The following is a 24,047-nucleotide window of genomic DNA, read 5'->3' on the forward strand; positions in this document are numbered from 1 at the left end:
CAACCACATGGTGGCTCACAACCATCTGTAATGAGGTCTGGTGCCTTCTTCTGGCCTGCAGACATACACACAGACGGAATATTGTATGCAAAATAAATAAATAAATATTAAAAAATAAAGAAGTCACAACTGTGACTTCTGATAACTTAAAAAAAAATACAGAGGATTTACCTGTGTGGTCAAACAGGTACAGTAAAAGTGGCCTCTTAAGCTGGTTTAAGAAAGAAAAAAAAAGACTAAGAATTTCCCCTGGGGCAGTGGGCAATTCCAAAGCAGACAGTGTCTACTCTAGCCGGTAGTGTCTAGGCCTTTTCCCCAACTCTAAAGGAGATTTTCTCAATGTGGCAGCACTGGAAGGGACAAAGACATCCCTGCCAAAAGAGACACTTGGGTCTCTCACTTCTGCTAACAGAGTACTAAAACAAAGCCTGCTGAAACTGTGATGCTCAAAAATCCTGGCCCAGGGCTGGAGAGATGGCTCAGTGGTTAAGAGCATTGCCTGCTCTTCCAAAGGTCCTGAGTTCAGTTCCCAACAACCACATGGTGGCTCACAACCATCCGTAATGGGGTCTGGTGCCCTCTTCTGGCCTGCAGGCATACACACAGACAGAACACTGTATACATAATAAATAAATAAAATATAAAAAAAAAAAATCCTGGCCCAGCCACATGAGGAGGGGGTCCCTGAGGTTTGCAGTTTGTCAGACACCTTGCCGGCCAGACTGGAGCCAAGACAGTGGTGGCGGAGTGGTGGGTGGGCCACACCCTGGCCAGGACTGCCTAGCTATGCCCTGCTCTGTAACACTTCAGGGAACCTATGTACACCCGAAAGCACACAGTCCACCCTCCAGATGCAAACACTGGCTCCACACACACCCACTCTATCGAGCACCGCACAAAATGGGAGGAACAGGTGGTGAGAAGCCATGTGGGTGGGGGTATCAGTAAGAGCAGGGACAAAGCCATGTATGCGTGCCAAGTCCTGCACTGAACTATCATGGCATCTGGAAATTACAGGCATGACACAGCCATCACTAAAAATAGATGCTGGACATCTGGAGGGATGGGAACCCAGACCTCCTAGGTCCCTGGAAAAGACATGTAGACACAAGGAAGCTGTGTCTGCTGGAGGACAGGCTTGAGAATGGGCAATCCTGACTACCAGGCCCAGCTCAGCCACTTCCTGTGAGTAGGTCTGGGTAACAGCATTGACTCTCAGATAAGGTCACCCCAGACCTGGTTCCTTGCCAAGTGTGCTGCAGAGCCCAAGTGAACCTGGGTATCTGAGACCCTGCTGTAATGTAAGAGGTTCTGCACTGGGAAAGAGCCATACCCCAGGGTGGCTCTGAGGTTAAGAGCACTGGCTGCTATTCCAGAGGCCCTGAGTTCAATCCCCAGCAACCACGAGGTGGCTCACAACCATCTGTAATGAGATCTGGTGCCCTCTTCTGACCTGTAGTGGAGACATACATGCAAGAAGAACACTGTAGACATAAAAAATAAATAAATCGAAGGAGGAGGAGGAGGAGGAGGAGGAGGAGGAGGAGGAGGAGGAGGAGGAGGAGGAGGAGGAGGAGGAGGAGAAGGAGAAGGAGGAGGAGGAGACGTCTGTGGCCAGAGAATCAAGCAAGGCACATTCTTTTGGAACAGCCTGGAGGAGTCTTTCCTGCCTTGCATACCCAGCTTCCATGGCCCAAGAAGGATGCTTCTGCTCATCCATCCCCACCCACATGAACAGACACATAGCAAAGCCAGTTGATGGAGCCAGCTGAGGCTTCTTTATTTTGGAAAATACAATTGAACTGGGTTTTGAGGGGAGTCGGGGGGTGGCTAGAGAGGTACGCCTCTGATCCTCTGGTGGGTCTCTCCTTTCCTGTACTCTGACATACAGATGTCTCCTCCATGGGCAGCTTTAGGAGCCCAGGCTGGCAACGTCTCCAGGGGCCGTTCACTTGGGCAGGATATCAGAGGACTCAGACACCAGCTTCCCATCGCGGGTTTCAATCTTCTTCACAACCACAGCCTTGGTGCGACTATAAGAGCTGGAGCCCCCGACAGAGCCGAAGCCGGGCTGGAAGGAGCTCACGCCATAGTTGAAGCCAGGGCTGGTGAGTCCCCCGTAGGCTGAGTTCAGCCCTCCTGGTCCAGGACAAGGGAGAGAGGCAGCCAAATGAGCACAAGGTTAGTGCCCTCTCTCCCTAATCGCTCTCTGCTACCCACAGATGAGAGGCTGGCCCAGACCTGACTGATGGCTATGTGGGGCACAACTCAGCTGTCTGGAGAAGCAGCCCCCAAATGGAAAAGCTTCCCTCCAGCTACATGTGCCTGGCAAGCACTCACCTGAGCCCTTCTCTCGGCTGCTTGGAGGGAAATGTGAAAGCATAAAAGCCCACAATAACTCACGTAGGGAACTTCACACGGGCCTGGTGCACAGCTTGCATCTATGTGCGGCTTTCTATTATGAGTGTGTTCTTTAGGTTCTTAGTCTGTCACCATCCCCTTTGTCCCTGTCAACTGCTGAGCACAGCCTCTCCCAGAGCCCTGACCTCCTTGGTCCTCTGCCTTTTATCCCCGAGGACACTCACCTGCGTAGCCACTGCTGGTCTTTGTATGGATGCTCAAGTTCTGCATCCCAGACTCTAGCCTGTAACCAGATGCACGGGTGTCAGGACCAACTCTTGTCCTCTCACAGCAGAATCCAAATCCCAGGAAGGCTCCAGACACCCTCCCCATTCCAGGTCCCAAGAGAGACCTCCAGACCCACCTGCTCTCCTCGCCCTCCAGCAGCTTCCTGTAGGTGGCGATCTCGATGTCCAGGGCCAGCTTGACATTCATGAGCTCCTGGTACTCACGCAGCTGCCGCGCCATGTCCTGCTTGGCCTGCTGCAGGGCAGCCTCCAACTGGGCCAGCTTGGCGTTGGCATCCTTAATGGCCATCTCCCCACGCTGCTCGGCATCGGCAATGGCAGCCTCCAGGGTAGCTTTCTGTGGGACGGAGACACATGAGCAGATGGTACCTGGTGCATCTTCTCTTCAAATCCATCCACATTGAATTACTTTCTATTGTCATTTGTTTTGAAGCCCAGGCTGGACTGGAAGTCTCTCTATAACCCGAGCTGGCCTTGAACTTATAGCAGTCCTCCTGTTTAACCCCAACTATTGGTGTTACTGGTGTGCACCACCAGGCCTGGTTGTATGCGGTACTGAACACAGGGCTTTGGGCTTGCTAGGCAAGTACTCGAGCAACTGAGCTGCATGCCCAGGCCCCCACCTTGAGCTTCTTTGAGAGTCTCCCCTCCCAGACTTAGACCAACTCCATCCAGCTAAAAGGAAATTCTACAGGTCACACTGAGCAAGCCTGAGAAGCAATGGGAGCCGCTTCCAGCCATTTCCCCCTCACTTCCCCCTGTGGAGACAAAGCTTTGCTTTATCTAGATTGGATCCTAGCTTCTAGAATGTTCATAAAGCAGCAACACACAACCTTGCCCCACATGTGGCAGACTAAGTAGAGAAGGCCTGGGGGGATGGGACCTGGATTCTAGTCAGTCATCCCGAGACACTACCCATGGAGAACCCCACAGCAGCTAAGACAGCTCATTAGAAGCTGCCCCTCCCACTCTCAACCCCGGTTCCCTTCCTGACCTCCCACCCAGTCCCACCCAAGCCCGGCAGTACCTGGCCTTTGAGGGCGTCAATCTCTGCCTGCAGGCGGCTGACGTTGCGGTTCATCTCAGAGATCTCAGTCTTTGTGCGACGCAAGTCATCCCCGTGCTTCCCAGCCAGGGTCTGCAATTCCTCATACTGCAGGGGCAAGAAGGGAAGTCAAGCCACAGAAGCCTGGGTCATTTCACCCACCAACCTTCTACATATGTGAAGAAGTATGCATAAGTACGTCATGCGTGCGCACTCATGCACACATGCACACGTGCGCACACAGACACACACACAGTCTCACACACACACACACACACCAACAAAGGTCCCTTTCCAGAACTCCAGGCTTCCATTCTGCAAAGCCAGGCCCAGCAGGCATAGTGGAATTTGGAACCCTGTTCCCCCCTCATGATCCAGGGCACACAATTGGTCAGGAAGGAAGACCCAGGCTTGTAAACTTGTTCTTTACCTTAACTTGGTACATGCTTTCAGCCTCAGCCCGGCTGCGGTTGGCGATGTCCTCATACTGGGCACGGACTTCTGCGATGATGCTGTCCATGTCCAGGGAGCGGCTGTTGTCCATGGACAGCACCACAGACGTGTCTGAGATCTGAGACTGCAGCTCACGGATCTCCTGTAGGGCAGGAACATGGTGGTAAGGCTGTGTCCCTGTACACAGGGTCCTTTGCGACATGACAAAGGAGCAAGTGACAGCCAGAGCTTAGTTAACAGTGGAAGGGAGACGACCAAAACTCTGAACCATGGAGGGAACCAGCAAGGGAAACCTAAAGTTAGGTAAATAACCAAGAGGAAGACCCGCTCCCCACTCTCAGCCCCACTCAAGGCCGAGAGGCCTTGAAGACAGCATAAAGACCAGGGATAAGAGCTTTGAGGGTAAGACAAGTCTGCTAGGCTGTGCCACTGAGGACCTAGAATAATGGGTTATTTCCCTTCTCAGAGCCCGTTTCCCCATTTCAAGTAGGGCTTGGAGCCTCTCTAACAGTGTTAGCTGGCGGCTGTGGCTATGGGGCCCTTGTTGAGTGGCATGCTGGAAGACAGGGATAGACTGCCTGGGTGCCCGAGAAGGATACTGACAGGCTGGGGGACCTGCCCACTCCAGCCCCCGAGAAAGTACCTCTTCATGGATCTGACGAAGGAAGTTGATCTCATCAGTCAGCCCTTCCAGGCGGGACTCCAGTTCCACCTTGTTCATATATGCTTCATCCACATCCTGAGGGTGAGGTGAGAAACCTGAGTTCAGTACCCAGGGGCTCCCCAACATCTGCCCATGGCTGAGACTGGAGGCTGACCCTCCAGTCTAGCCACAGTCTACTCCCTTGGATCCCAATCATGAACTTTAATTATCTCTGCTTCCCTCCAGAAAGCTAAGGTTAGACCACTAACCTAGTCCAGTTTGATACTTGGAACACTATCTAACTGCAGGAAACACTCTGTCTTGTCTACCTTTCCAGTGTGTTGTCTGGAAGGCATCAGATGGCAAAAGAATTTGTCTTATTCCTTAGAAAGCAATGAGGTCATCAGAAAACCCCGAGTCTGAGTCTCAAAGCTCAGCCTCCTGTGTCTTCTTTCTTCTTTTTTTTAACTTATTTTTAATATTTTTAATTATGTGCAAGTGTGTATGCTTGCATATGATGTACACGTGAATGCAGGTGCCCTCAGAGGCCTGAGGCATCAGATCCCCTGGAGCTGCAGTTACAAGCAGTTGTGAGCCATTTGATGTGGGTGCTAGGAACTGAACTCGGGTCCTCTGAAGAGAGGCAAGCGCTCTTAACCACTACGCCATCTGTGTAGCCCCCAGTCCCTCACCTTCTTGATGAGGACAAATTCGTTCTCCATCTCTGTACGCTTGTTGATCTCATCCTCATACCTAGTAAGAAAAGACTTGGAGTCAGTGGATGAAGGTGAAGGCTGCCCAGGTCTGCTGCTGCCAGGGATGGAGCCCAATGCAGCATACATGCATGCATAGCTAAACACAAGCATGCAGAGACCTTCACTCCTACCCACCTTGTTTTCTTTCTTTTTTTTTATATTTATTTATTATGTATACAATATTCTGTCTGTGTGTATGTCTGCAGGCCAGAAGAGGGCACCAGACCTCATTACAGATGGTTGTCAGCCACCATGTGGTTACCGGGAATTGAACTCAGGACCTTTGGAAGAGCAGGCAATGCTCTTAACCACTGAGCCATCTCTCCAGCCCCCCCCCCCACCTTGTTTTCTGATGGGGGAAATGAATATCTAGAAAGTTTAGTTCAGAGATACAAGGCATGAGAGGCTGGTCTTTCTGCCCTCGCTACCGTGTTCCTCTCCCCACCCAACCTTATTCTCAGCCAGTGGAGAGGCCAAAAGCAGGAATGCGCGCTCCAAATACACACTAGATTTGGACTGTTGAGAGAGTTAGCATGGGGCACTCTCTGGAGCTTGCAGAGATCATGGCTGCTAGTGTAAATGTGAGGACCGCTAGCTGCCTCTCTCATTTAAGTGCAAAAAAACAATCTTACTATGTAGCTCTGGCTGTCCTAGAACTCACTATGAAGATCAGACTGTGTTTGCATAATCCTCTTGCCTGTCTCCTGGGTAGAATATTACAAATGTATGTCAGCATACCCAGCTTAGGTACTCTATTTAAACAGGAAATTTGTTTCCCGAATCTAGGCAGCGCTGAGACTGAAAGCAGGCTAACGCTATTATCATCGTGAATGGCGAGCATAAAATAGATTGCTGCAAACAAACTAATCACAAGGCCACAGAACCAAACTGCCCATAAAAAGAGGGCAGTGGGAACACAGGCCTCTATCCCAAAATGTGGGACAAGGTAATATGACTTCATTCGGGGAGGGGCTCACTTGTTCTTGAAGTCCTCCACCAGGCCCTGCATGTTGCCAAGCTCCGCCTCCAGCTTCAGCTTCTCCTGGCCCAGGGCTTCCAGCTGCCGCCGCAGGTTGTTAATGTAGCTCTCAAACATGCTGTCCATGTTGCTCCTCGATGTCTTCTGCTGCTGCAGCAGGCTCCACTTGGTCTCCAGCATCTTGTTCTGCTGCTCCAAGAAGCGTACCTGCACAGGGAGGGCACAGCAAAAAGGTCCACGTCAGGTTAGGGTCGAGGTCCGGAGGGACACAAGCTGTTTGTTCCCCGAGCTCGGGTCACCTCTGAGAAGGGGGATAGCAGAGTGAGACGGTGGGGTCAGGAGCTGCATCCCTGCAGCACTTGGCAGTGGGGAAGGCTAGCGGGTGCCCGCACCACACATCTTATTTACATGGACTACACACCACAGATCAATAAAAACAGCCCCGTTTTCTAAAGGCTCTGATTACCTTTTATGTAAGATTGAGAACGGTGCAGATCAGTCACGCCCAACATTCTCAACCATCACTGGGGGGACTCTGCAGAAAGGCCCTGGAAATTTTAGGGGACTTTCTCCCTAAGGTCCAGAATGCTTGCTAAGGCTTCTATGTCAATACTGCTTCTAATGTGAGCTGTATAACTTGGTCTAGGTCTCCCCACCCTTGAAAAAGCCTCCAGAAGCGCAGACACGTCCTCTGGGGAGTCCCTTCTCCACACATAGCCCACTTTTAGCTCAGGAAGAAGCAAGAGAAGACAGGTCTCTCTCCTTCCCACTCGCCACTTTGAGATTCACAGACTCTGGAGTCTCCTCACGCTCTTGCCCAGTATCTACAACCCTCCCCTCCTACCACAAACACAGAATTCACATCTTAGAACATGCAGTCCAAGACATGGTACAGGAGAAACTTTTTCATGCGGATAATAGAACGCTCCAAAGGAGAGAACGCTGTAGCTCTAATCTGGGGGAACTAGAAAGAGAAGTACATCCGGAGTGTACAGTCAGATTTCCTTCCCACAACCCATGCTATAGAGCCTTTCTTCCCATAATTACTAAAAATTAAACCAATAGCCCTAGTAATTCTAGCATTTCATCCTAATGGAATGCTGAATTCGGGCCAGGCGCTGCGAAACTCCCCTGTGAGCTGAGCAGGCAGAAACTGATTTAGGACCCATCCATTTGACAAATGAGGAAGTCAAATTTGACAACATGGCCTATCCGCGGAAACTGTGGGTCCCCGTAAGCAGAAGTCTCACTCCACACCTGCACCAACTGCTCTCCTTCAGGGGGTAACAAGAAGCTAGGGGCCCATGGACAGCAACTAGCAAGCCCTGGTTAAGGGGGGGAGGGGGCAGGTGTTCCTGAGGCCGCCTACTCCATGGGCTCCTTTGCATGGTGTTTTTCCTCCTCCCGTTCCCACACTGCCACTTAGGAGCCAGTCAGCAGAAAGGGCCAATGGTCCAGGGAAACGATGGCCACCTAGCTACAGAACTGCAAAATCTGGCCTGCCTCTGGGCTTGAAAGAACCAGGCGATTGGGGCGGAGCCAGGGTAGGAAGCATAAAGGGGGTACAAGGGCCAAGCAGGCAGATGGGCGTTGGTAGGCCGATGCTATCTGAGGCCATAAACTCCGGTTTTAACAGGTCATGAAACCGGGGTGGAGTGTCCAACGCCCCGCAGACTTTGGATCCCGCACCGTCTTTCCCGAGGCGGAGTTCCGCGACTTCCCCTCCCGCCCCCCCCCACACACACACACACACACGACGCCGGAGCTCCTCCTGGTGGAAGGGCAGACCCAAGACACCGACCTCCGCCCTGGCTCCGCAGCGGCCCCGCCCACACCGGGCGAGCAAGGCAGGGGCCAAGCAGTGACTCAGCCTGAGCAGTTTTTGCTTCTGGGCACCAAAAACCTCCATCTAAGTTTGCCGGGTTCAATCAAGACACCTGCGACCTTCTAGAATCCTACCCAACCCTTCATTATTTATCAGGAAGAAAGAAAAATGCTCCAGGGCACCAATAGGAAATCTTGGGGCAGTGCGAGGGGGGAGGTTTCCCTGACACCAGAGAGCTGAGCGACACTGAAGGCGCCAGGCCCGCCAGTGGATAGGCAGGTCAGAGCGCGGGATTCCGGTGAGGGAGTGCAAGAGGAAGACGCCCCAGGATTTAGTAGGAGCATTTCAGACTCTCTCGTCCCAAACCAAAGCGTATTGAGAGAAGCTAGAAGGGAGTGTGGCCAGTATGGGTGGAGGACAACAGGAGTTCACGGGGGGCTAGAGATGTACCCATCCTCTGTGGCAGAAAAAGAAAGGACGTAGAACAGTTAATCGAGCAGAGAAGGTCTCACCTTGTCGATGAAGGAGGCGAACTTGTTGTTAAGAGATTTAATCTGCTCCTTCTCCTGGGTGCGCACGGCCTGGATGTTGGGGTCCACCTCCAGCTTCAAGGGGCTCAGCAGGCTCTGGTTCACCGTGACTGCTGTGATGCCTCCTCCTACACCAGCCCCGCTGAAGCCACCCAGACCCATGCTGGTGCCCAGGCCGCCCCGGAAGCTGCTGCCGCTGCCCACCCGGGAAAAGCTGGAAGAGCTGATGCGCGCACCGGGTCCACTCGTGTACGAACGGCTGCTGAAGGCCCGGGGGCCGGAGGTGGACACCTTGTAGGACTTCTGGGTCACTCTGATGGACATGGTGAAGTCTGGAGTGAAGGCGGTGAGCCGAAGACAGAGGTTCAAGAGCAGGCGGAGAGCAGCTGCTAGGCCGTGGGACAGCGCCCAGCAAAGGCCCTTTATAAAAGAAGGCCCAGCCCCAGGGGAGGGAAAAAGACCTCTTACCTGAGTGGCTAGACACTGAGAGGGCAGGGCCTAAGCCAACGCCTGCTACCTCCAGGCAGGACTCAGGTGAGGGCAGCAGAGAGCTGTTCCCACCCGAGATCTCTCCCCAACCCCACCCTAAAGTCCAGGAAAGAGCAGTTGAGCCCCTGTGAGGTCAGGAAGTAAGCCAGGAGTCCCCCAGCACTGGAATCTGGGCGTCTTGTCTCCTGCCCTTCTGTGAGAACTACTCTGGGAAATCTGGGTGAAAAGGGTTCCCTGGCATTTGGGGTCTTTAAAAAATAAAGAAAACAGAGTATCAGGTTAACTAGGCTGCTTGAACTCACTAGATTACCAAAGCTGGCACCTACTTTTACCACCCCGGCACGGAAGTTCTGGGTTTGTGGGAATACCCTACCACATCTGGCTGGTCTAAGAAACACCAGGTTAGATGGGCTAACCAGTCTGGCCAGCAGGACCCTTCCATTCCCAGGATCCTATTTGCCTGGTCTGTCCAGGCTACAGCACCACCACCCCGCCCGCCTTCCTACACCACATCCTGCAAACCACAGACTGCCAAAGGGTGCTCACAGCCCAGTACTGTCCTTTCCTACAGACCCCAGAATTCCCTGGGACAGGCAGAGCACTGCAGGCCTCAGGAAATAACAAAGAATGAAGAACAGAGGCCAAGGCAGAAAAGGGAACCCGAGAACAGAGGAGAGGTATGGGGGTCTTTGTTGTTGCTCCTTTGGGGACACCTTCCCGGGGCTCCCAGGGCAGTGAGTCACCGGAAGTGAGGAGGTGGAAAGTGGACGGGGATGGCCTTGCTGGTGAGTCATTCTCCAGCCACCTAGACCCTCGGCCTCTTCCCCAGCCCCCAAATGGCGTGGTATGATGAGGACAGTATCCTCTGCGGCACCTGTCTCTCTGAACTCATTATCAGGGTGAGTCAGGAGAGCAAGTTGGGGCACAGCGTGCACCTGTGGGAGGCTGTCCTGCAGGCCTGGGTGGGGCAGGCTGTGGCAGGTTGTGGGTGGAAGACAAGAGGTTTGAGTCCCCAAGGCAAAGATTCCACCTGCAATTAAATTACTAGATGGATTGGGCTCTCTGGAAGGTACTGCAGGGTGTGTGTGGGGATTGGGTGGGCCTTAACTCGGGAAACCAGAAGATGACAGACATCCAAATATCCTAGGGGACAGGGTAAATGGCAGAACCCTTAAAACACAAAACAGTGAAAGGGGGCAAACAGCCTCTCTAGGAGAGCAGTCTATGGATCGCGCCCCTTCTCCAGGAAAACACCCAAGATCCCAGAAGTCCACCATATACAGGCACATATAGGCCCCTACAAAAAGGGACAGAGACCCAGAAATCCACTCCTAGACACACACAGACAAGTTCCTTTCACAGTACACTGCACCACACACACACACACACACACACACACACACACACACACACACACACACCTGAAGTCACTTCCAAAAAGGCCTTTCTAGAAATTCCAAAGGGCATGCAATGACCATGCGGCTTCCTTGCATGCCTTCTGCCTCTAGCCCAGCCCTCAGTCCCCCATCTTAGCTTTCCAGCATGCTAGGAAGAGGGAAATCCAGTTCGAGCCTATTGCACCAGGTCACCTCTCACAGCCCCTGAAACAGCACTCCTTTTGAAGGTGGAAAGCGATTTGGGCGTGTGTTCACCACCCGCTCTCAATACAGGCCCACACCCAGCAAGACTGGAGACTTTTTTCCAGCAAACTGAAGGGAGGGAACTGGGGCTGGTGCCAAAGCAGTGAGAGAAAACGGAAGGAGAAAAGGAGGGCTGGTCAGACAGGTATGGCAGCCCTGAGGAGGGACAGCCAGCTAGCTCTCCCTTTCGTCCCTTCCCCCACACTTTTGGAGGGACCAGAAGGGGAAATGCTCCTAAAGAATTGATTTGGACATAAAAGCTAGCCACCCGGCACCCTTCCTGAAATCTCAGCTTCCTCCACACCTGACTCCTTGGTCCTAGGAGTGTCTCTTAAGGTGAGGACAAAGGGACATAATGGCAAAGTCCCCAAGCTGTGTGGACTAGAGCATCAACCCAAAGCTCACAAAGGAGGTGCCCCTCATTCCTGGGCCAGAAAAAGTTGCATATTGCTTGTCAACTTCCTGTTAGTGCCCAGAGACCCCAACCAACCCCTCCCAGCATGACCCCTGCTCATCAAGAGAGACCAGAGCTGCTCTCTCCAAAGGCTTCTGCCTAGAACTTCTTCAGGGCAGAGGTAAAAGGGAAAGGCCCCAGGGACTAGGGCCAAATCGTCAGGGGAGAAAGAACCAGCCTGGGGCAGCCACAGGTACAGCTCCTTGTAAGGCAGTCTCTGGCCACTGTGGTCACAGCAAAGTGACGCACACGCTTGTGATGAGGTGAGTGTCCCCTGCGCAGACAGCTCTGTCCCGCTCTGCTCTTTGTCCCCAGAGCTATGGGGGAAAGGAGGACGCATTCTCCCTCCAGTCTCTGCACACCCACACACAAATAAATGTAATTTTAAAAATCAATTTTTGAAAAAAAGAGGAAAAGATTAGTGGCTAAGAAGGTAGCTCAGTTGCTTGCCTTGCACACTACAAACCCTGGGTTTGGTGCCAGTCCACATAAACAGGGTGTGGCGTCCATGCCTATAATTCCAGCACTCGGGAGGTGAAGGCAGGAGGAACAGAAGGTCAGGGTTATCCTCAGCTACATTTTTTTTCTCGAGACAGGGTTTCTCTGTGGTTTTGGAGCCTGTCCTGGTACTAGCTCTTGTAGACCAGGCTGGTCTCGAACTCACAGAGATCCGCTTTGCCTCTGCCTCCTGAGTGCTGGGATTAAAGGTGTGCACCACCACTGCCTGGCCTCAGCTACATTTTGAGTTTAAGGCCAACCTGAGATACAAGGACCCTGTCTCAGATGGGGGAAGAAGAGAGGGGGCACTCAGAAGCATAAGTGAGTTCCATATAAGGAACAGTTAAGTTTGGAGACGAGATCTGGGGCTAGAAACAGGAGGAAAAGCAAAAGCTGTCCCTGCACGAGGATGGTGTCCTAAAGGCAGTCAAATCACTTTGATCAATGGAACGATTTTAAATATTGATAGGTGGCAGCATATAAATAGCCGGGGGTTCACTAAGGCAGCTGAACAATTTAAATAGGAAGCCACAGATGGCGTGGACAGCCATCTGCAAGCCACAGAATTAGTAATGAAGATTGCTGGCTCCGTGTGTACTGTGAGCCTCAAGATGAAGTTGCTCATTGCCATGCCTAACAGAGATGTGTATGGCGGGCAAGTGTTCCATCACGGAGCTAGGGCCCCGGCATCTCTTCAGTCTGCATTTTGAGACAGTCTCACTAAGTTGCCCTTGTTGGCCTGAACTCAGTCTGTCATCCAGGTTACTCTTGTAACCTCCTGCCTCAATCTTCTAGACAGATGGAAGGGATTACAGACTAGGGCCTCTAGGCTTAGCTGATAGATATTTTTTTTCATGGTAGGTCATGGCTCTGATGATAAAACCCCAGGATGGAAATGGACTGACTACCCAAAAGAGAGCAAACAAGCCCAGGAAGTTTTCATTCTAGTACAGTCACATGACACTTATATGGCACCAGGAGATACCTTGTGAGTATTATACATGCCTTGTAGTAGCTGACCAGTGGTGGCGCACGCCTTTAATCCCAAAACTTAGGAGGCAGAGGCAAGCCGATCTCTGAGTTCGAGGCCAGCCTGGTCTACAGAGCGAGTTCGAGAACAGCCAGAGCAACACAGGGGAAAGCATCGTCTCGAAAGCCATTCATAAGAAGGCTATAGAATAGGTAGAAGGACAGAACTGACTCTCTGTCCTTCACAGGCACACCATGGCATGTGCATGCACACACACAAGAATGGACGGATGGATGGATGGATGGATGGATGGATGGATGGAACCTGGCCAAAGTCATACAGCTGTGTGGCTCTGTCTCCCTGCTTAGGACTGTGACGGGCTCTGCATAGGGCGATGAAGAACAAGGCAAGTTGTACGAGAGTTTAACAGTGCGAGATGGGCGCCCAGAAAGACGGAGTCTAAGAGAGAGTGTGAACAGCTATAGTTGATGGGAAGAACAGTGCCACTGGGCCGAAGAAAACTGGAGAAGTCCGTGTTGGGTGAGGTGACCAAGTGTTCTTCTTCACACCACTGACGTTTGAAGCCCACCTGATCTACAATGAAAACTTCCAAGTTTCCATTTGACCTTCTCCTCCTTTCTTTCCCATCCCTTGGAATATCTTAGGCCCATCCTTTAGAAGGGCAAGTCTTTTGTAGTTGGAAAAACATCTTCCAATCACCTGCCTAAATGCCTGTGATTCATGGGGATCTCTGAATGCCCTGATACCCCATAACTTGACTGGCTTAGGGAGATCGCTCTGGTTTGTGTAGTGAGGCACAGAAGCAGGAACAAGAAGCATTAGAGAGCAAAGAAACAGGCACAGCCAGGGCTGCCTTGGAGACAAGGCTAGGGATCAGGGGCCCAGATCAGAGCTGGAGGCCACAAATACTCATATATGACAGAGCCTTACTAAATCACCAGCCATAAAAGCAACTGCAGTCTTGGAGAGGAAAGGCCAAGGGAGTCTCCTGGAAAGGGAGTGCCCCAAGGCCAGCCCTGCCCACCAGTCCATCTATTTGCCTCTGATCTGGGAGACTCTTCCTGTGCCCCATAGATCCTACCTGTCAGCTTCCTCCTGTGATACTCATGGGTGTGTCTGATACTTACAGCTTCACCAACATCAACCCAAGTTTCATGAGTCTGTGTAGCATTTGGATATCTAAGGAGTTTAGCTTTGGTCATTGGAAAGCAATGAGGAGTTCTAGTTGGGTGGAACTGGTGCTAATTGACAGGCTGTTGTTTTTAATTTTTAATAGTATTTGTGTAAGGGTGTGTGTGTGTGTGCGTGTGCGTGCGTGTGTGTGTGTGTGTGTGTGTGGTCAAGCTGAGGTTGCACAGCATGTGAGTAAGCTGCTGAAGGCGGGTTCTGGAGATCAAACTGAGGTCACCATGCTTGTACAGCAATGGCTTTTGTGGCTGAGCCATCCTGCTGGCCCGGCAGAGCAAGTGCTTTGGGGAGTTTGTATACAGATGAACGCAAAGCTGGGAAGGACCTCGGGTTCTCTCCCAGAAAAGCAACTCACATGCCACACAACCTCAATTTACCTCAGAGCTCCTCCATCCCTCATACGCACACACACGTGCACACACACACAAGTTCTGCCCTTTCTCATACGTGTGGCCCGTGCACATATCCCAAGGAGGGCAGCCACCTTGCATCCCCATGATACATACGAGCTTCTTCCCCCGCCACTCATCATCTCAGACGCATAAATATTGCCTTCCTATACCTATCACATGTGCACACATGTGCAGCGATACATAAAGCATATGTCCAACACACAAATAAGGTCCTTTATTTGCTCTCACAATTGGGAAGGGTGCAGTAGACTTGCACTCTAGCCAAAGGGACTCAATGGCTGCTTCCTTCTCTTCTGGTCTCCTTCTCAGCAGGCCGTCTCCAGGCTGTGATAAGGATGGATACCACCAAGGGAGTGTTCATTTCCAGAATCTTCCAGCTGAAGTTCCATGGGCTGCTCTCCTTGGGCTGGCAGGTCACAGGCCTGTCGCTGAACCAAGACTTCAGTCAGGAGAATAATAAAATGCTGTCATTTGAGCTAGGGTTCCTGGGAAAGGGGGAGGGAGTCAGGCCTACCCAAACTAATGGCAGGAGGGAAAAGAGATGATTCACCAAAAAGGGGGAGGGGGGAATGCCGGGAGCAGCAGGCAAAAACAGCAGATGTTCACCAACCTAAATGTACACAGATAAAGACGTGGAAGCTACACAGTGAGCCAGCCTCTGGTGCCTTGCCAACAAAATATTGACTTTAGATAAATAAAGGATTGAGACATGTTCCCTAGAACTTTGGGGGCAAGGGGACCCTTGAGCAAACTGGATTTAGAAGAAAAGACAGACTATAACATAGTCCATGCTGGCCTTGAACACATAGCTATGCCCCAGCCTCAGCTTCCTCTCCCAGGAACCACCACATCCAATTTAGAGAAGTAAGGTGTGAAGACTGGAGGGAAAGCTTGGTGGTAAAGTACTTGTCTTCATTGTGAAGTCCTAGGCTCAATCCCCAGCACCATAGAAACAAAAGCAGAACTCAGGGTGGCACATATTTTTAATCTCAGCGCTCTGGAGGCAGAGGCAAGTGAATCTGAGGCCAGCCTGGTCTACATAGTGAGGTTCCGAACAGCCAGGGTTATGTATAAAAACCAAACAGAAATCCAAAAGTAAGATGGATGGAAAGATCTGGAAATGTAAAAAGCCACCGGGCAAGCACAAAACTCCCTCAGGAAGAGTGAAGCAGCTGGATAGTGTGTCAAAGGCTAGCGTATACTCAGTAGTTCACAGAGGCCAATGCCGGTGACCTATTTCTCCACTGCTGATCACGCCACACTCGAAAACAGCAGCACTTTGGGGTCGGGGATGCTGGGCTCTACTGCAGAGCTATGTCCCTAGTCACCCAGCTCCAATTTAATTTCTACAACTGATCTCAAGAAGTGCATCAGCGAGAAAAAGGGCACAACTAAAGCTCACATAACTGAGACAAGGGAATGTCCCTGGCTTTTCTCAAAAGTTCTGCTGTGGCTAGGGCCAAGACCCCAGAACAGGAGCCATCTGAAGAACTTCTTGTGTGAAGTTGAGCAGGTTACCTAACCTCTCTGGGATTCCTTTCGGTGCTCCCGAAATGAGCAGAGTGTGTCCTTCAGAGAGCAAATGAGAACAATAGGCACAACAGTCGTCTCAACTCGCAGCAGCTGAACTGTCAGCGCCTCTGCAGAAACATCCGGCGTCTCCTCTGCAGCACCTGCTGGGCAACGAGAGATGACTGAAGAAAAGCCTTTGCAGTGAGGATTGAGAGTACCTAAAGGGGGTGATAAGAAGGGTTCTATTGGGCTGTAACGAAGAGATAATAGGCAAAAATCTGCCTCCATGCAAAATCCACGCTTGCAAATCTAGTTCCCAGGGAGTGAGCCATGCAAACAGTGCCCTGCCTGCTGACCCTTGTCCCTGCCAATAGTGAAAGTGGCAGGAAAGTGACAATGATGGCTCTCTTCTGAGTGTCATAGGGTCGTGTTTCTTACATACACGACACAGAACCCTAAAACAGCCAGTGAGGAAGGCAGCATTCCCACTTGCAAATAGGAACAGTAAAGTTCAAAACTCCTCCTGCCAAAGCAGTGCGGTCTGACTCTGGGCCACACCCAAAGGCTACATGTGCTCTCTTCAGGGGTCCCACTTCAGACACCTGTTCAACTGTCTCCGTGAGAAGCAATAGTCAGGTCTGAAGAGATGGCGCAGTGGTTAGGAGCACTGGCTACTCATCCAAAGGACCTGAGTTCAATTCTCAGCACCCACATGACAGCTAATCACTGTCCGTAACTCCAGAACCGACACCCTCACACCTACATGCAAGCAAAAACACCAGTGTATATAAAATAAAGAAATTTAAAAAAAAGAAGCTGTAATCACTGGGCAGTGGTGGCTCACACCTTTAATCCCAGGCAGAAGCAAGAGGATCGCTCTGAGTTCGAGGCCAGCCTGGAGCTGAAAAGAAAAGAAATAATAGTAGGGTTGGCAGGATGGCTCAGTGGATACAGTGGGTAAAGATGCCTGCTGCCAAGAAGGGTCTACATGGTAGAAAAGGAGAACTAATTCCACAAGTCCCATGGTGCATGCGCCCTCTCTCACACACATATACACACATAGAAATAAATGTAATTTGAAAAATAAAGCAATAGGGGAAAAATGCAATACTTGTCAGTAGAGCAAAAGAAACACTCTCAAACCCAAAGTGGTATAGAGCCCATCTACTCATACAACCACCGTCTCGTGAGCCTCAAAACTCTTCTGCCCACTAAAGGTTCCAGCAGACTTGAGGGACCTCTGTCCGGTGCTGTGGAATGTGACATACAACAGAAACTGTGACTACCTTGCAAACTGCATACCTACAACATGAGAAAACGCCTCGCTGAACTCCAGAACATGCTGACCGAGTAAATCCAAAAGCTGACTTGGCCTTCTCTACCATGATAAAACAAGACAGACAGGGCCAGGAATAAAGCCCAGTGGTGGAATGCTTCCTAGCCTGAAGATGGGTTTCATCCCTACCTGGGAGGATGGAGAGAAGAAAGGAGGAAGGGAGGGAGAAAGAATGCAAGAGGGGTTTAACTAAAGAAAGACCTGACCTGCTACCTACTACCCTTTAACCCACCTATCTTTCAGATTCTGTAAGGGTGGAGATAACTCCAAATCCACACACAGTGACCCATTCATAGGTCTTAAAGAAAAATCTGTTGACTTAGACAGTGAGATTGGACTGCGTTAGGGCCAGCCTGAGCCAGTTTAGCCTCTAGGACTTGTTAGACATGCTCCCATGGCAACACATTCCTGACAGACCTTCGACATCCAGTCCCCATAACCCACCCTCTCTCTTCCTTCTGGCCTCTCCCAGTTTCCCAGGTGACATCCAGGGAACACTAAGAGTTGCTAGTGACAGAAAAGCAGTTTGAGGAACCCAGAAACCGTAGGGAAAGCCCCAAGAAGAGAAGGGAGGGGACTCAACCCCCAGGCCAGTGTTCCTCAGTCAGAAGCCTCCAACTGTCCCCCCACCCAGTTTCCTAGTCATGCTCCCAGAGCTGTGGACACATGGCCCCAGTGTCCTCCACATCCAGTCATTCCGTATTCCCCCCTGACCTGACCCTGCGCCTCTTGACTGACAGCTCCTCAGGAAACCTCTCTACCTCTGGAGTTCTACCCTCTCACCAGCCTCCTTGTACCCCCCACCAATCCCTCTAGCTTGGCTTTGCCCACAACCTCCTCCAGGGAGCCTCCAGCACAGACTCCCTCTAGTCCTCCAGCCCTGAGCCTCCATGTAGTCCCATTTCCACAGGACATTACAGGCCTGGACATGGGTCCAAGCACCCCATGGCCTAGGGTTCTGTACAGAAAATGAGAAATAAGCAAAACATGCACTCTGGAGCTGAGGAATCTGAGCATGGTGGTTAAATCTAGGAGCTAGCGAAAGCCAGATCTGGGCCCTGTTCAAAAACCCCCACCACACACTTCCAAAGAACACTAGGATTTGTGGTTAAAATCCTCTTGTTTTAGGGGTTGTGACTCAAACCAAACAAAATTCCAGCCAGGACGATGACTCAGCCGGTAAAGTATGGCCACCAAGCCTGACGACCTGAGTTTGGTCCCTCGTCCTCAGACCTTCACAAGGACACCATAATGTTGGTGTTCCTACACACGTTAATTAAAATATAGTGCCAGGAGTGGAAGTACATGCCTTTAGTCCCAGCAACAGGGAGGCACAGGCCAGCCTGGTCTATAGAGAGTGCAGGCTAGCCAGAGCTACATAGTGAGACCCCATCAAAAAAATAAAGAGCGTTTTTTTTTTTAAACTTTATCCAAACTTCAGTACAATTTTCGCTTTTAGAATTATCCTAATATACAGAACAACGTAAACTAGCAAGAAAATTCCTCTTGGGAATGATATGACCTGTGTTCTAGTCCCAACGAGTCTCTAAGTTGCTGAGCTATGCTGAAAGAGTTCCGTCTCCTTTCAGGCCTACAGCAGACACCATGGAGAAAGCATCAGCTTTGACTGGGCCTATTGCACATGTGCTCTCTTGTGTAAAACAAATTTCACATTAGAAGGTTTTGTTCAAGGGCTGGAGAGATGGCTCAACAGTTACGAGCACTGGCTGCTCCTCTAGATGACCCAGGTTCAATTCCCAGCATCCACGTGGCAGCTCACAACTGTCTAATGCTAAGATCTGACACCTTCAAACAGACAGACATGCAGGCAAAATATCGATGCAAATGAAATAAAAGTAAACAAATTATTTTTTAGAAGAAGTTTTTCCAGTCAGATAGTTAGTTGTACAGCATGCTTTAGTCCCAGCACAATGTGTGTGGGGGGGGATCTCTGGGAGTTTACGGACATCCTGGTCTGCAGAGCAAGTTCCAGGACAGCCAGAACCTTCTGTGAGACTCTGTTTCAAATAAATACATAAATTATATATTTTTTTTCTCTATGGTCCATCCCCCCACACACCCGCTGCTATCTGCTTCCTGTCTAACTCCCCTCAACTAAAAAGGTCCAGGCTCAGCAGAGCTCTATAGTCTGCCTCAGTTTCGTTTCTCAGTGCACTGGCATCCTGTGTCCTTTCTTCTACAAAGCACCGAAAAGGAGCAAAGGGCTAGAATAATGAAAGGCCTCCCTAACCAAACTCTGTTGGAACTGAGAGGAGTGACCTGCAAAGGAAGGGAGAGTCTTGTCAGGGCCAGGCCTGCCCAGAAGCCAAACACACGGTGGGTGGGACAAGCCTCCACAGGACAAGGCCTGGGGACCTAGAGAGATGATCTCCAGAGACAGAAGCTCAGTGGGCTTCTGAAAGCAGAGCTGTCAGACAGTCTGAATTCCTGGGGTAGCCTGAGTAAGCCATCCCCCCTGCCCCGCCCGTGGAATGTGGCTGGGTGGCCTGTGTGCAGAGCTTTACCCAAACAAGTGCTGTAGGAGCCATAAACCTTATCTCCCAGGCTCTTCTGAGGTTCCCGGAGCTCAGGCTGAGTCAGAGCCCAGGGCTGGGGCCTGAGGCACACCTGACTCACTGCCGGATGTGTGATCCTTCTGGAATGAAACGGGAGCAGAGGGGACCCGCCTCTCTGCACAGTGGGGTGAAGAGGTGGACCAGGTGATCGATTCTCAGGAAGGCCAGGGTCTTACCAGCCAGCCTTAAGCCAAAAATTCCTCTCCCAGCAAAGCTAGGTACAAACTGTCCCTCAATTTTTCCTCGTTCCAAGATCTAGAGTTGACACCCAGTTGTTAATGGGACCCAGTGGTTTCTCTTTCTATGCGTTATAAAACCAAGATCCAACTTAGACAGAAGCAGGGTTGGGAAACAAAGGGACAGCCTGCTGCCAGGGCTGTGCCCCCTGTCACGCCTCCATCCTAAGCAGACCTGGGAGGAGAGAAGGGAGAGAAAAGAGGCTCTGTTCTCTGGTTCCTGGTGTCCCTGAGAAATTCCCCAGCCCCCTGCCAAGCGCCTCTTCCCTCCTCACAGGTCAGTGAGGCCAGTCAGGGAGACCGAGCTTACTAGGCCCCTCTCTGCAGATGGTATCGATGACATCACCATCCTCTCTGGAACCGCACTTTCTCTTGCCAGGTAAGGAAATGTTCCTGTCTCCTCCTCCCCCACTCCAAGTTGTCCTCTGCCAGTGCTCAGGGAGGCCAATCTTCTACAAACACTGCTCTGATCCAGTCACTCCCCAGCCCCGAGCTTCCCATCACATTCTGAATAAAGGTCACGTCTCTCATCTGTCCGCTGGCACTGACTGCCACTCTGAGTCTCTCTCAGGGCTGTGCCCTCCCTCATACAGTGCCTCCTGGCCACCTGCACCTGCAGCTGAAGCCTGACCCTCCCTGCCAGTCCCATACACTGCAAACATTTGCTGAAGGAACACGACATAACAGCCCCTCCTCACAGCAACCGGCGAGAAGCCACCCCTGGGACCCTCCTGACAGGCCTGTCACACCCCTGGATGGGTTTTGCTTGCTGTTTGCATAGCTGCACTCTGCGTCTGATTGTAAGCCTGATCTATGTGTGGACCATGGTGTTCTTTATTTGTCCTGTCAGATTCTGACAATGACCTTGAGAGTTCAGTATTATTATCTTTATTTACGTGTGAGGAACCCAGGACTTGGCGGAGCAGTTCGCGCTGTGAATGGTGGGTAGTGTTCGAGCAGCGGTTTGGGTTCTGTGTCCACAGCTCCCACATTGCAGACCCCAGCACCGTCCTCAGCAGCACAAGGCCCTCCGCGTTCCCTTCAACGGAGCGAGGTGTGAGCAGTTCTACCCAGACAACTCCTGTTCTCTGTTTTCCTCCCAAGCTTGTCGCCCTTGCTCTGGATCCTAGACAGTGGAGGACAGGGAAGAAGTGAGCAATGTCTGCCCCTCGTGGATCCCAGGAATAACAGCTAAAGCCGGGGTAACAGGGCAGAAGCCTTTGCCCCCACCCACTGCCTGTTCTGACGGCCCCCAAGTGAGCTCCAGCTCTTCTCTCCCGCCCTTCCCAACTCCAGTGGGACACAGGTTGGGCGAGGGGGCAGCAGGCAAGACAGAAAAAAAAAAAGGTAAGGGGCCAAAATGCTATGACTCACCCTCCTTTGTCCTCCCCTGGGGGTTTAGGGGCGGGACTCTTACATTCCAGCCTATCCCTGGGAGACACTTAGATGTCAGTTACCTGGACAGCACGAGGACGACTCTGTTTATCCAAACTAAGAGCCTGCCATGGCAACCCAGGGCCAGTGCCTTTAGGGCTGGGAGCAAAGGTCCTGGACAAAAGGGGTGGAGTCATATGTACCTAGCCTCAGAATTCTGCTGCCAGCCTGCCGCCTGTGTGCCACTGGGGCCCGCTCTAACCCAGCACCCCCTTGTGGCCAAGTAGGAACCAGCCATCTTCCAAAAACACGTCCCCCCCTCCCGCTTCTCCCGGACACTTAAGATAGGAACGAGGAACTGAGCTAACTACGGAGGAGAAGGGAGCCTGGTGGGTAGCATCAGGAGGAAAAATAGCAAAACCTTCAGAGCCAAAGAGATGGCTTCTTAGATGGAGGAGAGCCCAGAACACTGGGTGAGGTGGCAACACCCTCACTCCTGTCTCCTGGGACCCCTAGGGCTGCCACCATTCATTTTTTTTTAAGATTTTTTTTTTAATTTTACCTTCTGTGTATGAGTGTTTGGCCTGCCTGTATATGTGTGTTAACAGGTGCCCTTGAAGTTCAGGAGAAGGTATCAGATCTCTTGGAACTAGAATTGATGGTGTGTGTCAGGAACTGAACGTGGGTCCTCTGGAAAGACAGCCAGTGCTCTTAACCACTGAGCCACCTCTCCGGCCCCAACCATCATTCTTCTGTTTTCTTTTGTTTTGTTTTTCAAGACAGGGTTTCTCTGTGTCGCCCTAGCTGTCCTGGAACTTTCTCTGTAGACCATGCTGGCCTTGAACTCACAGAAATTCACCTGCCTTTGCCTCCCCGGTGCTGAAATTAAAGAGGTGCACCACCACCGCCCAGCCCCAACCATCATTCTTAATAATGCACTTTTTGGCAGACCATGTGCCCTTTAAAGCTCTGACATGCACCACGAACAGCTAATTGTAAAAACCTGCCTGCAAAACTGCCGGTCCTGTAGCCCTTCACTAAAGCCAGGAACAGGCCTGGAGACTTAAAAACACACAGACAAACACAAAGACAGAGACAGACAGAGAGAGACGCCGACATGGGTCATCCTTGACACAAGAATGCCAACTTTATGGAGCTCAGGGGCACTTTATATAGGGCTCTGGCCACACCCCAGCTCTCGGGATCTTTCAGCTGCAGACCCATCAGAAACCACTCCCCTGCCATCAGAGTCTGCTCAGAGCAGAGGAACACAGGTTGTTTACAGGAAACTTAGGGTCTGGGTCTGTAGTCCCCACCAGCTCCCACCAGCTAGTGACTCGGGAACCCCCCTACACACACACACACACACACACACACACACACACACACAGAGGCAGGAACCCTTCTACACACACACACACACACACACACTAACAGCTAGTGACTCAGGAACCCCCTACACACACACACACAGGCTAACAGCTAGTGATTCAGGAACACCCTATACACACACACACACACACACACACAGAGAGAGAGAGAGAGAGAGAGAGAGAGAGAGAGAGAGAGAGAGAGAGAGAGACTAACAGCTAGTGACTCAGGAACCACCACACACACAGAGAGAGAGACTCAGAAACACATACACAGCCGCTATTAGGATCTGCCTTCATCTCTTTTCTTCTGGGTAATCCTTGCATGGCAAATATCTCTGAACCCCCATGGGAGCTGCACAGCTGTGTTTCAGTGGTCCTTTGGATATCTCACCTCAAATCTGTGGGTGCTGTTCTGTCTGCTTGACACAAACCCAAGTATACCTGGGAAGAGAAAATCTTAATTGAGAAAATGCCTCCATAAGATTGACCTCTAGGCAAATGTGTAGGGCATTTCATAATGAATAATTGATGTGGCAGGGCCCTCACCCACCGTGTGCACTGCCATCCCAGAGAGAAGGCCAAGCAAGACAGTAAGGACCATTCCTCTATCGCTTCTGCTTCAGTTCCTGCTTTGAGTTCCCGCTCTGACTTCCTTTGATAATAGTCTCTGATGTGGAAGTGTAAGATAAAATAAACCCTTTCCTCCCCAAGTTGGTCATGGCATCTCATCACAAAACAGGTTCCAAACTGAAATTGCTTTGTAACACCACTGTCTAAGCCTTATCGCCTCCCTTGATCCTTGTCTTGTGGACAGCAACCCCTGCTCCAAAACCAGAAGCCTGGGTCTGCCTGACGTCCAGACACAAGAACATGCTTCCCCAGTCTAGATCAAGCAATGTGACCCCTGTGAAGTGCAGTGCCTGGTCCGCGTTACATGTGCAAGACGCGCTACCGTCATTTTAAGAGGTGTATATTGTTTTGTTGGTAGTGGAAGTGGAGGCAGGAAGATTAGACGTTCAAGGTCATCCTCAGCTACACAGTAAATTCAAAGCCAGCCTGGGATACTTGAGACCTTGTCTCAGAAACCAA

The 24,047-nt window shown here is 51.2% G+C and overlaps 1 protein-coding gene and 1 long non-coding RNA gene across 2 annotated transcripts; one reads left to right on the forward strand and one right to left on the reverse strand.

Moving 5' to 3' along the window:
• Positions 1-1,755: 1,755 nt before the first annotated feature.
• On the reverse strand, positions 1,756-9,289 carry Krt8 (keratin 8). Its single transcript, XM_075960737.1, has 9 exons — positions 8,861-9,289; positions 6,522-6,730; positions 5,482-5,542; positions 4,790-4,885; positions 4,124-4,288; positions 3,676-3,801; positions 2,765-2,985; positions 2,586-2,644; positions 1,756-2,139 (listed from the first exon to the last, which is right to left on the reverse strand). The coding sequence occupies exons 1-9, from the start codon at positions 9,200-9,202 to the stop codon at positions 1,949-1,951; spliced, it is 1,470 nt and encodes a 489-aa protein (XP_075816852.1). The 5' UTR covers positions 9,203-9,289; the 3' UTR covers positions 1,756-1,948.
• Positions 9,290-9,435: 146 nt separating this feature from the next.
• Positions 9,436-14,938, forward strand: LOC142843426 (uncharacterized). The gene is made up of 3 exons (XR_012909627.1): positions 9,436-10,044; positions 13,298-13,469; positions 14,861-14,938. It is a non-coding gene; the product is annotated as an uncharacterized LOC142843426 (long non-coding RNA).
• The last annotated feature ends 9,109 nt before the right edge of the window (positions 14,939-24,047 follow it).

This window comes from Microtus pennsylvanicus, chromosome 2, assembly GCF_037038515.1.
Source record: "Microtus pennsylvanicus isolate mMicPen1 chromosome 2, mMicPen1.hap1, whole genome shotgun sequence".
NCBI classification, from domain to species: Eukaryota; Metazoa; Chordata; class Mammalia; order Rodentia; family Cricetidae; genus Microtus; species Microtus pennsylvanicus.

Bases quoted from the DNA above. Each gene is read 5' to 3' on its own strand.
- Krt8 (XM_075960737.1), bottom strand. From the start codon at position 9,202: ATGTCCATCAGAGTGACCCAGAAGTCCTACAAGGTGTCCACCTCCGGC. The intron at 3,802-4,123 runs GTAAAGAACAAG...TTGCCCCTGCAG, and splicing joins AAAGCATGTACCAAGTTAAG to TATGAGGAATTGCAGACCCT. The intron at 2,645-2,764 runs GTGGGTCTGGAG...ATCTGGTTACAG, and splicing joins CTGGAGGGCGAGGAGAGCAG to GCTAGAGTCTGGGATGCAGA.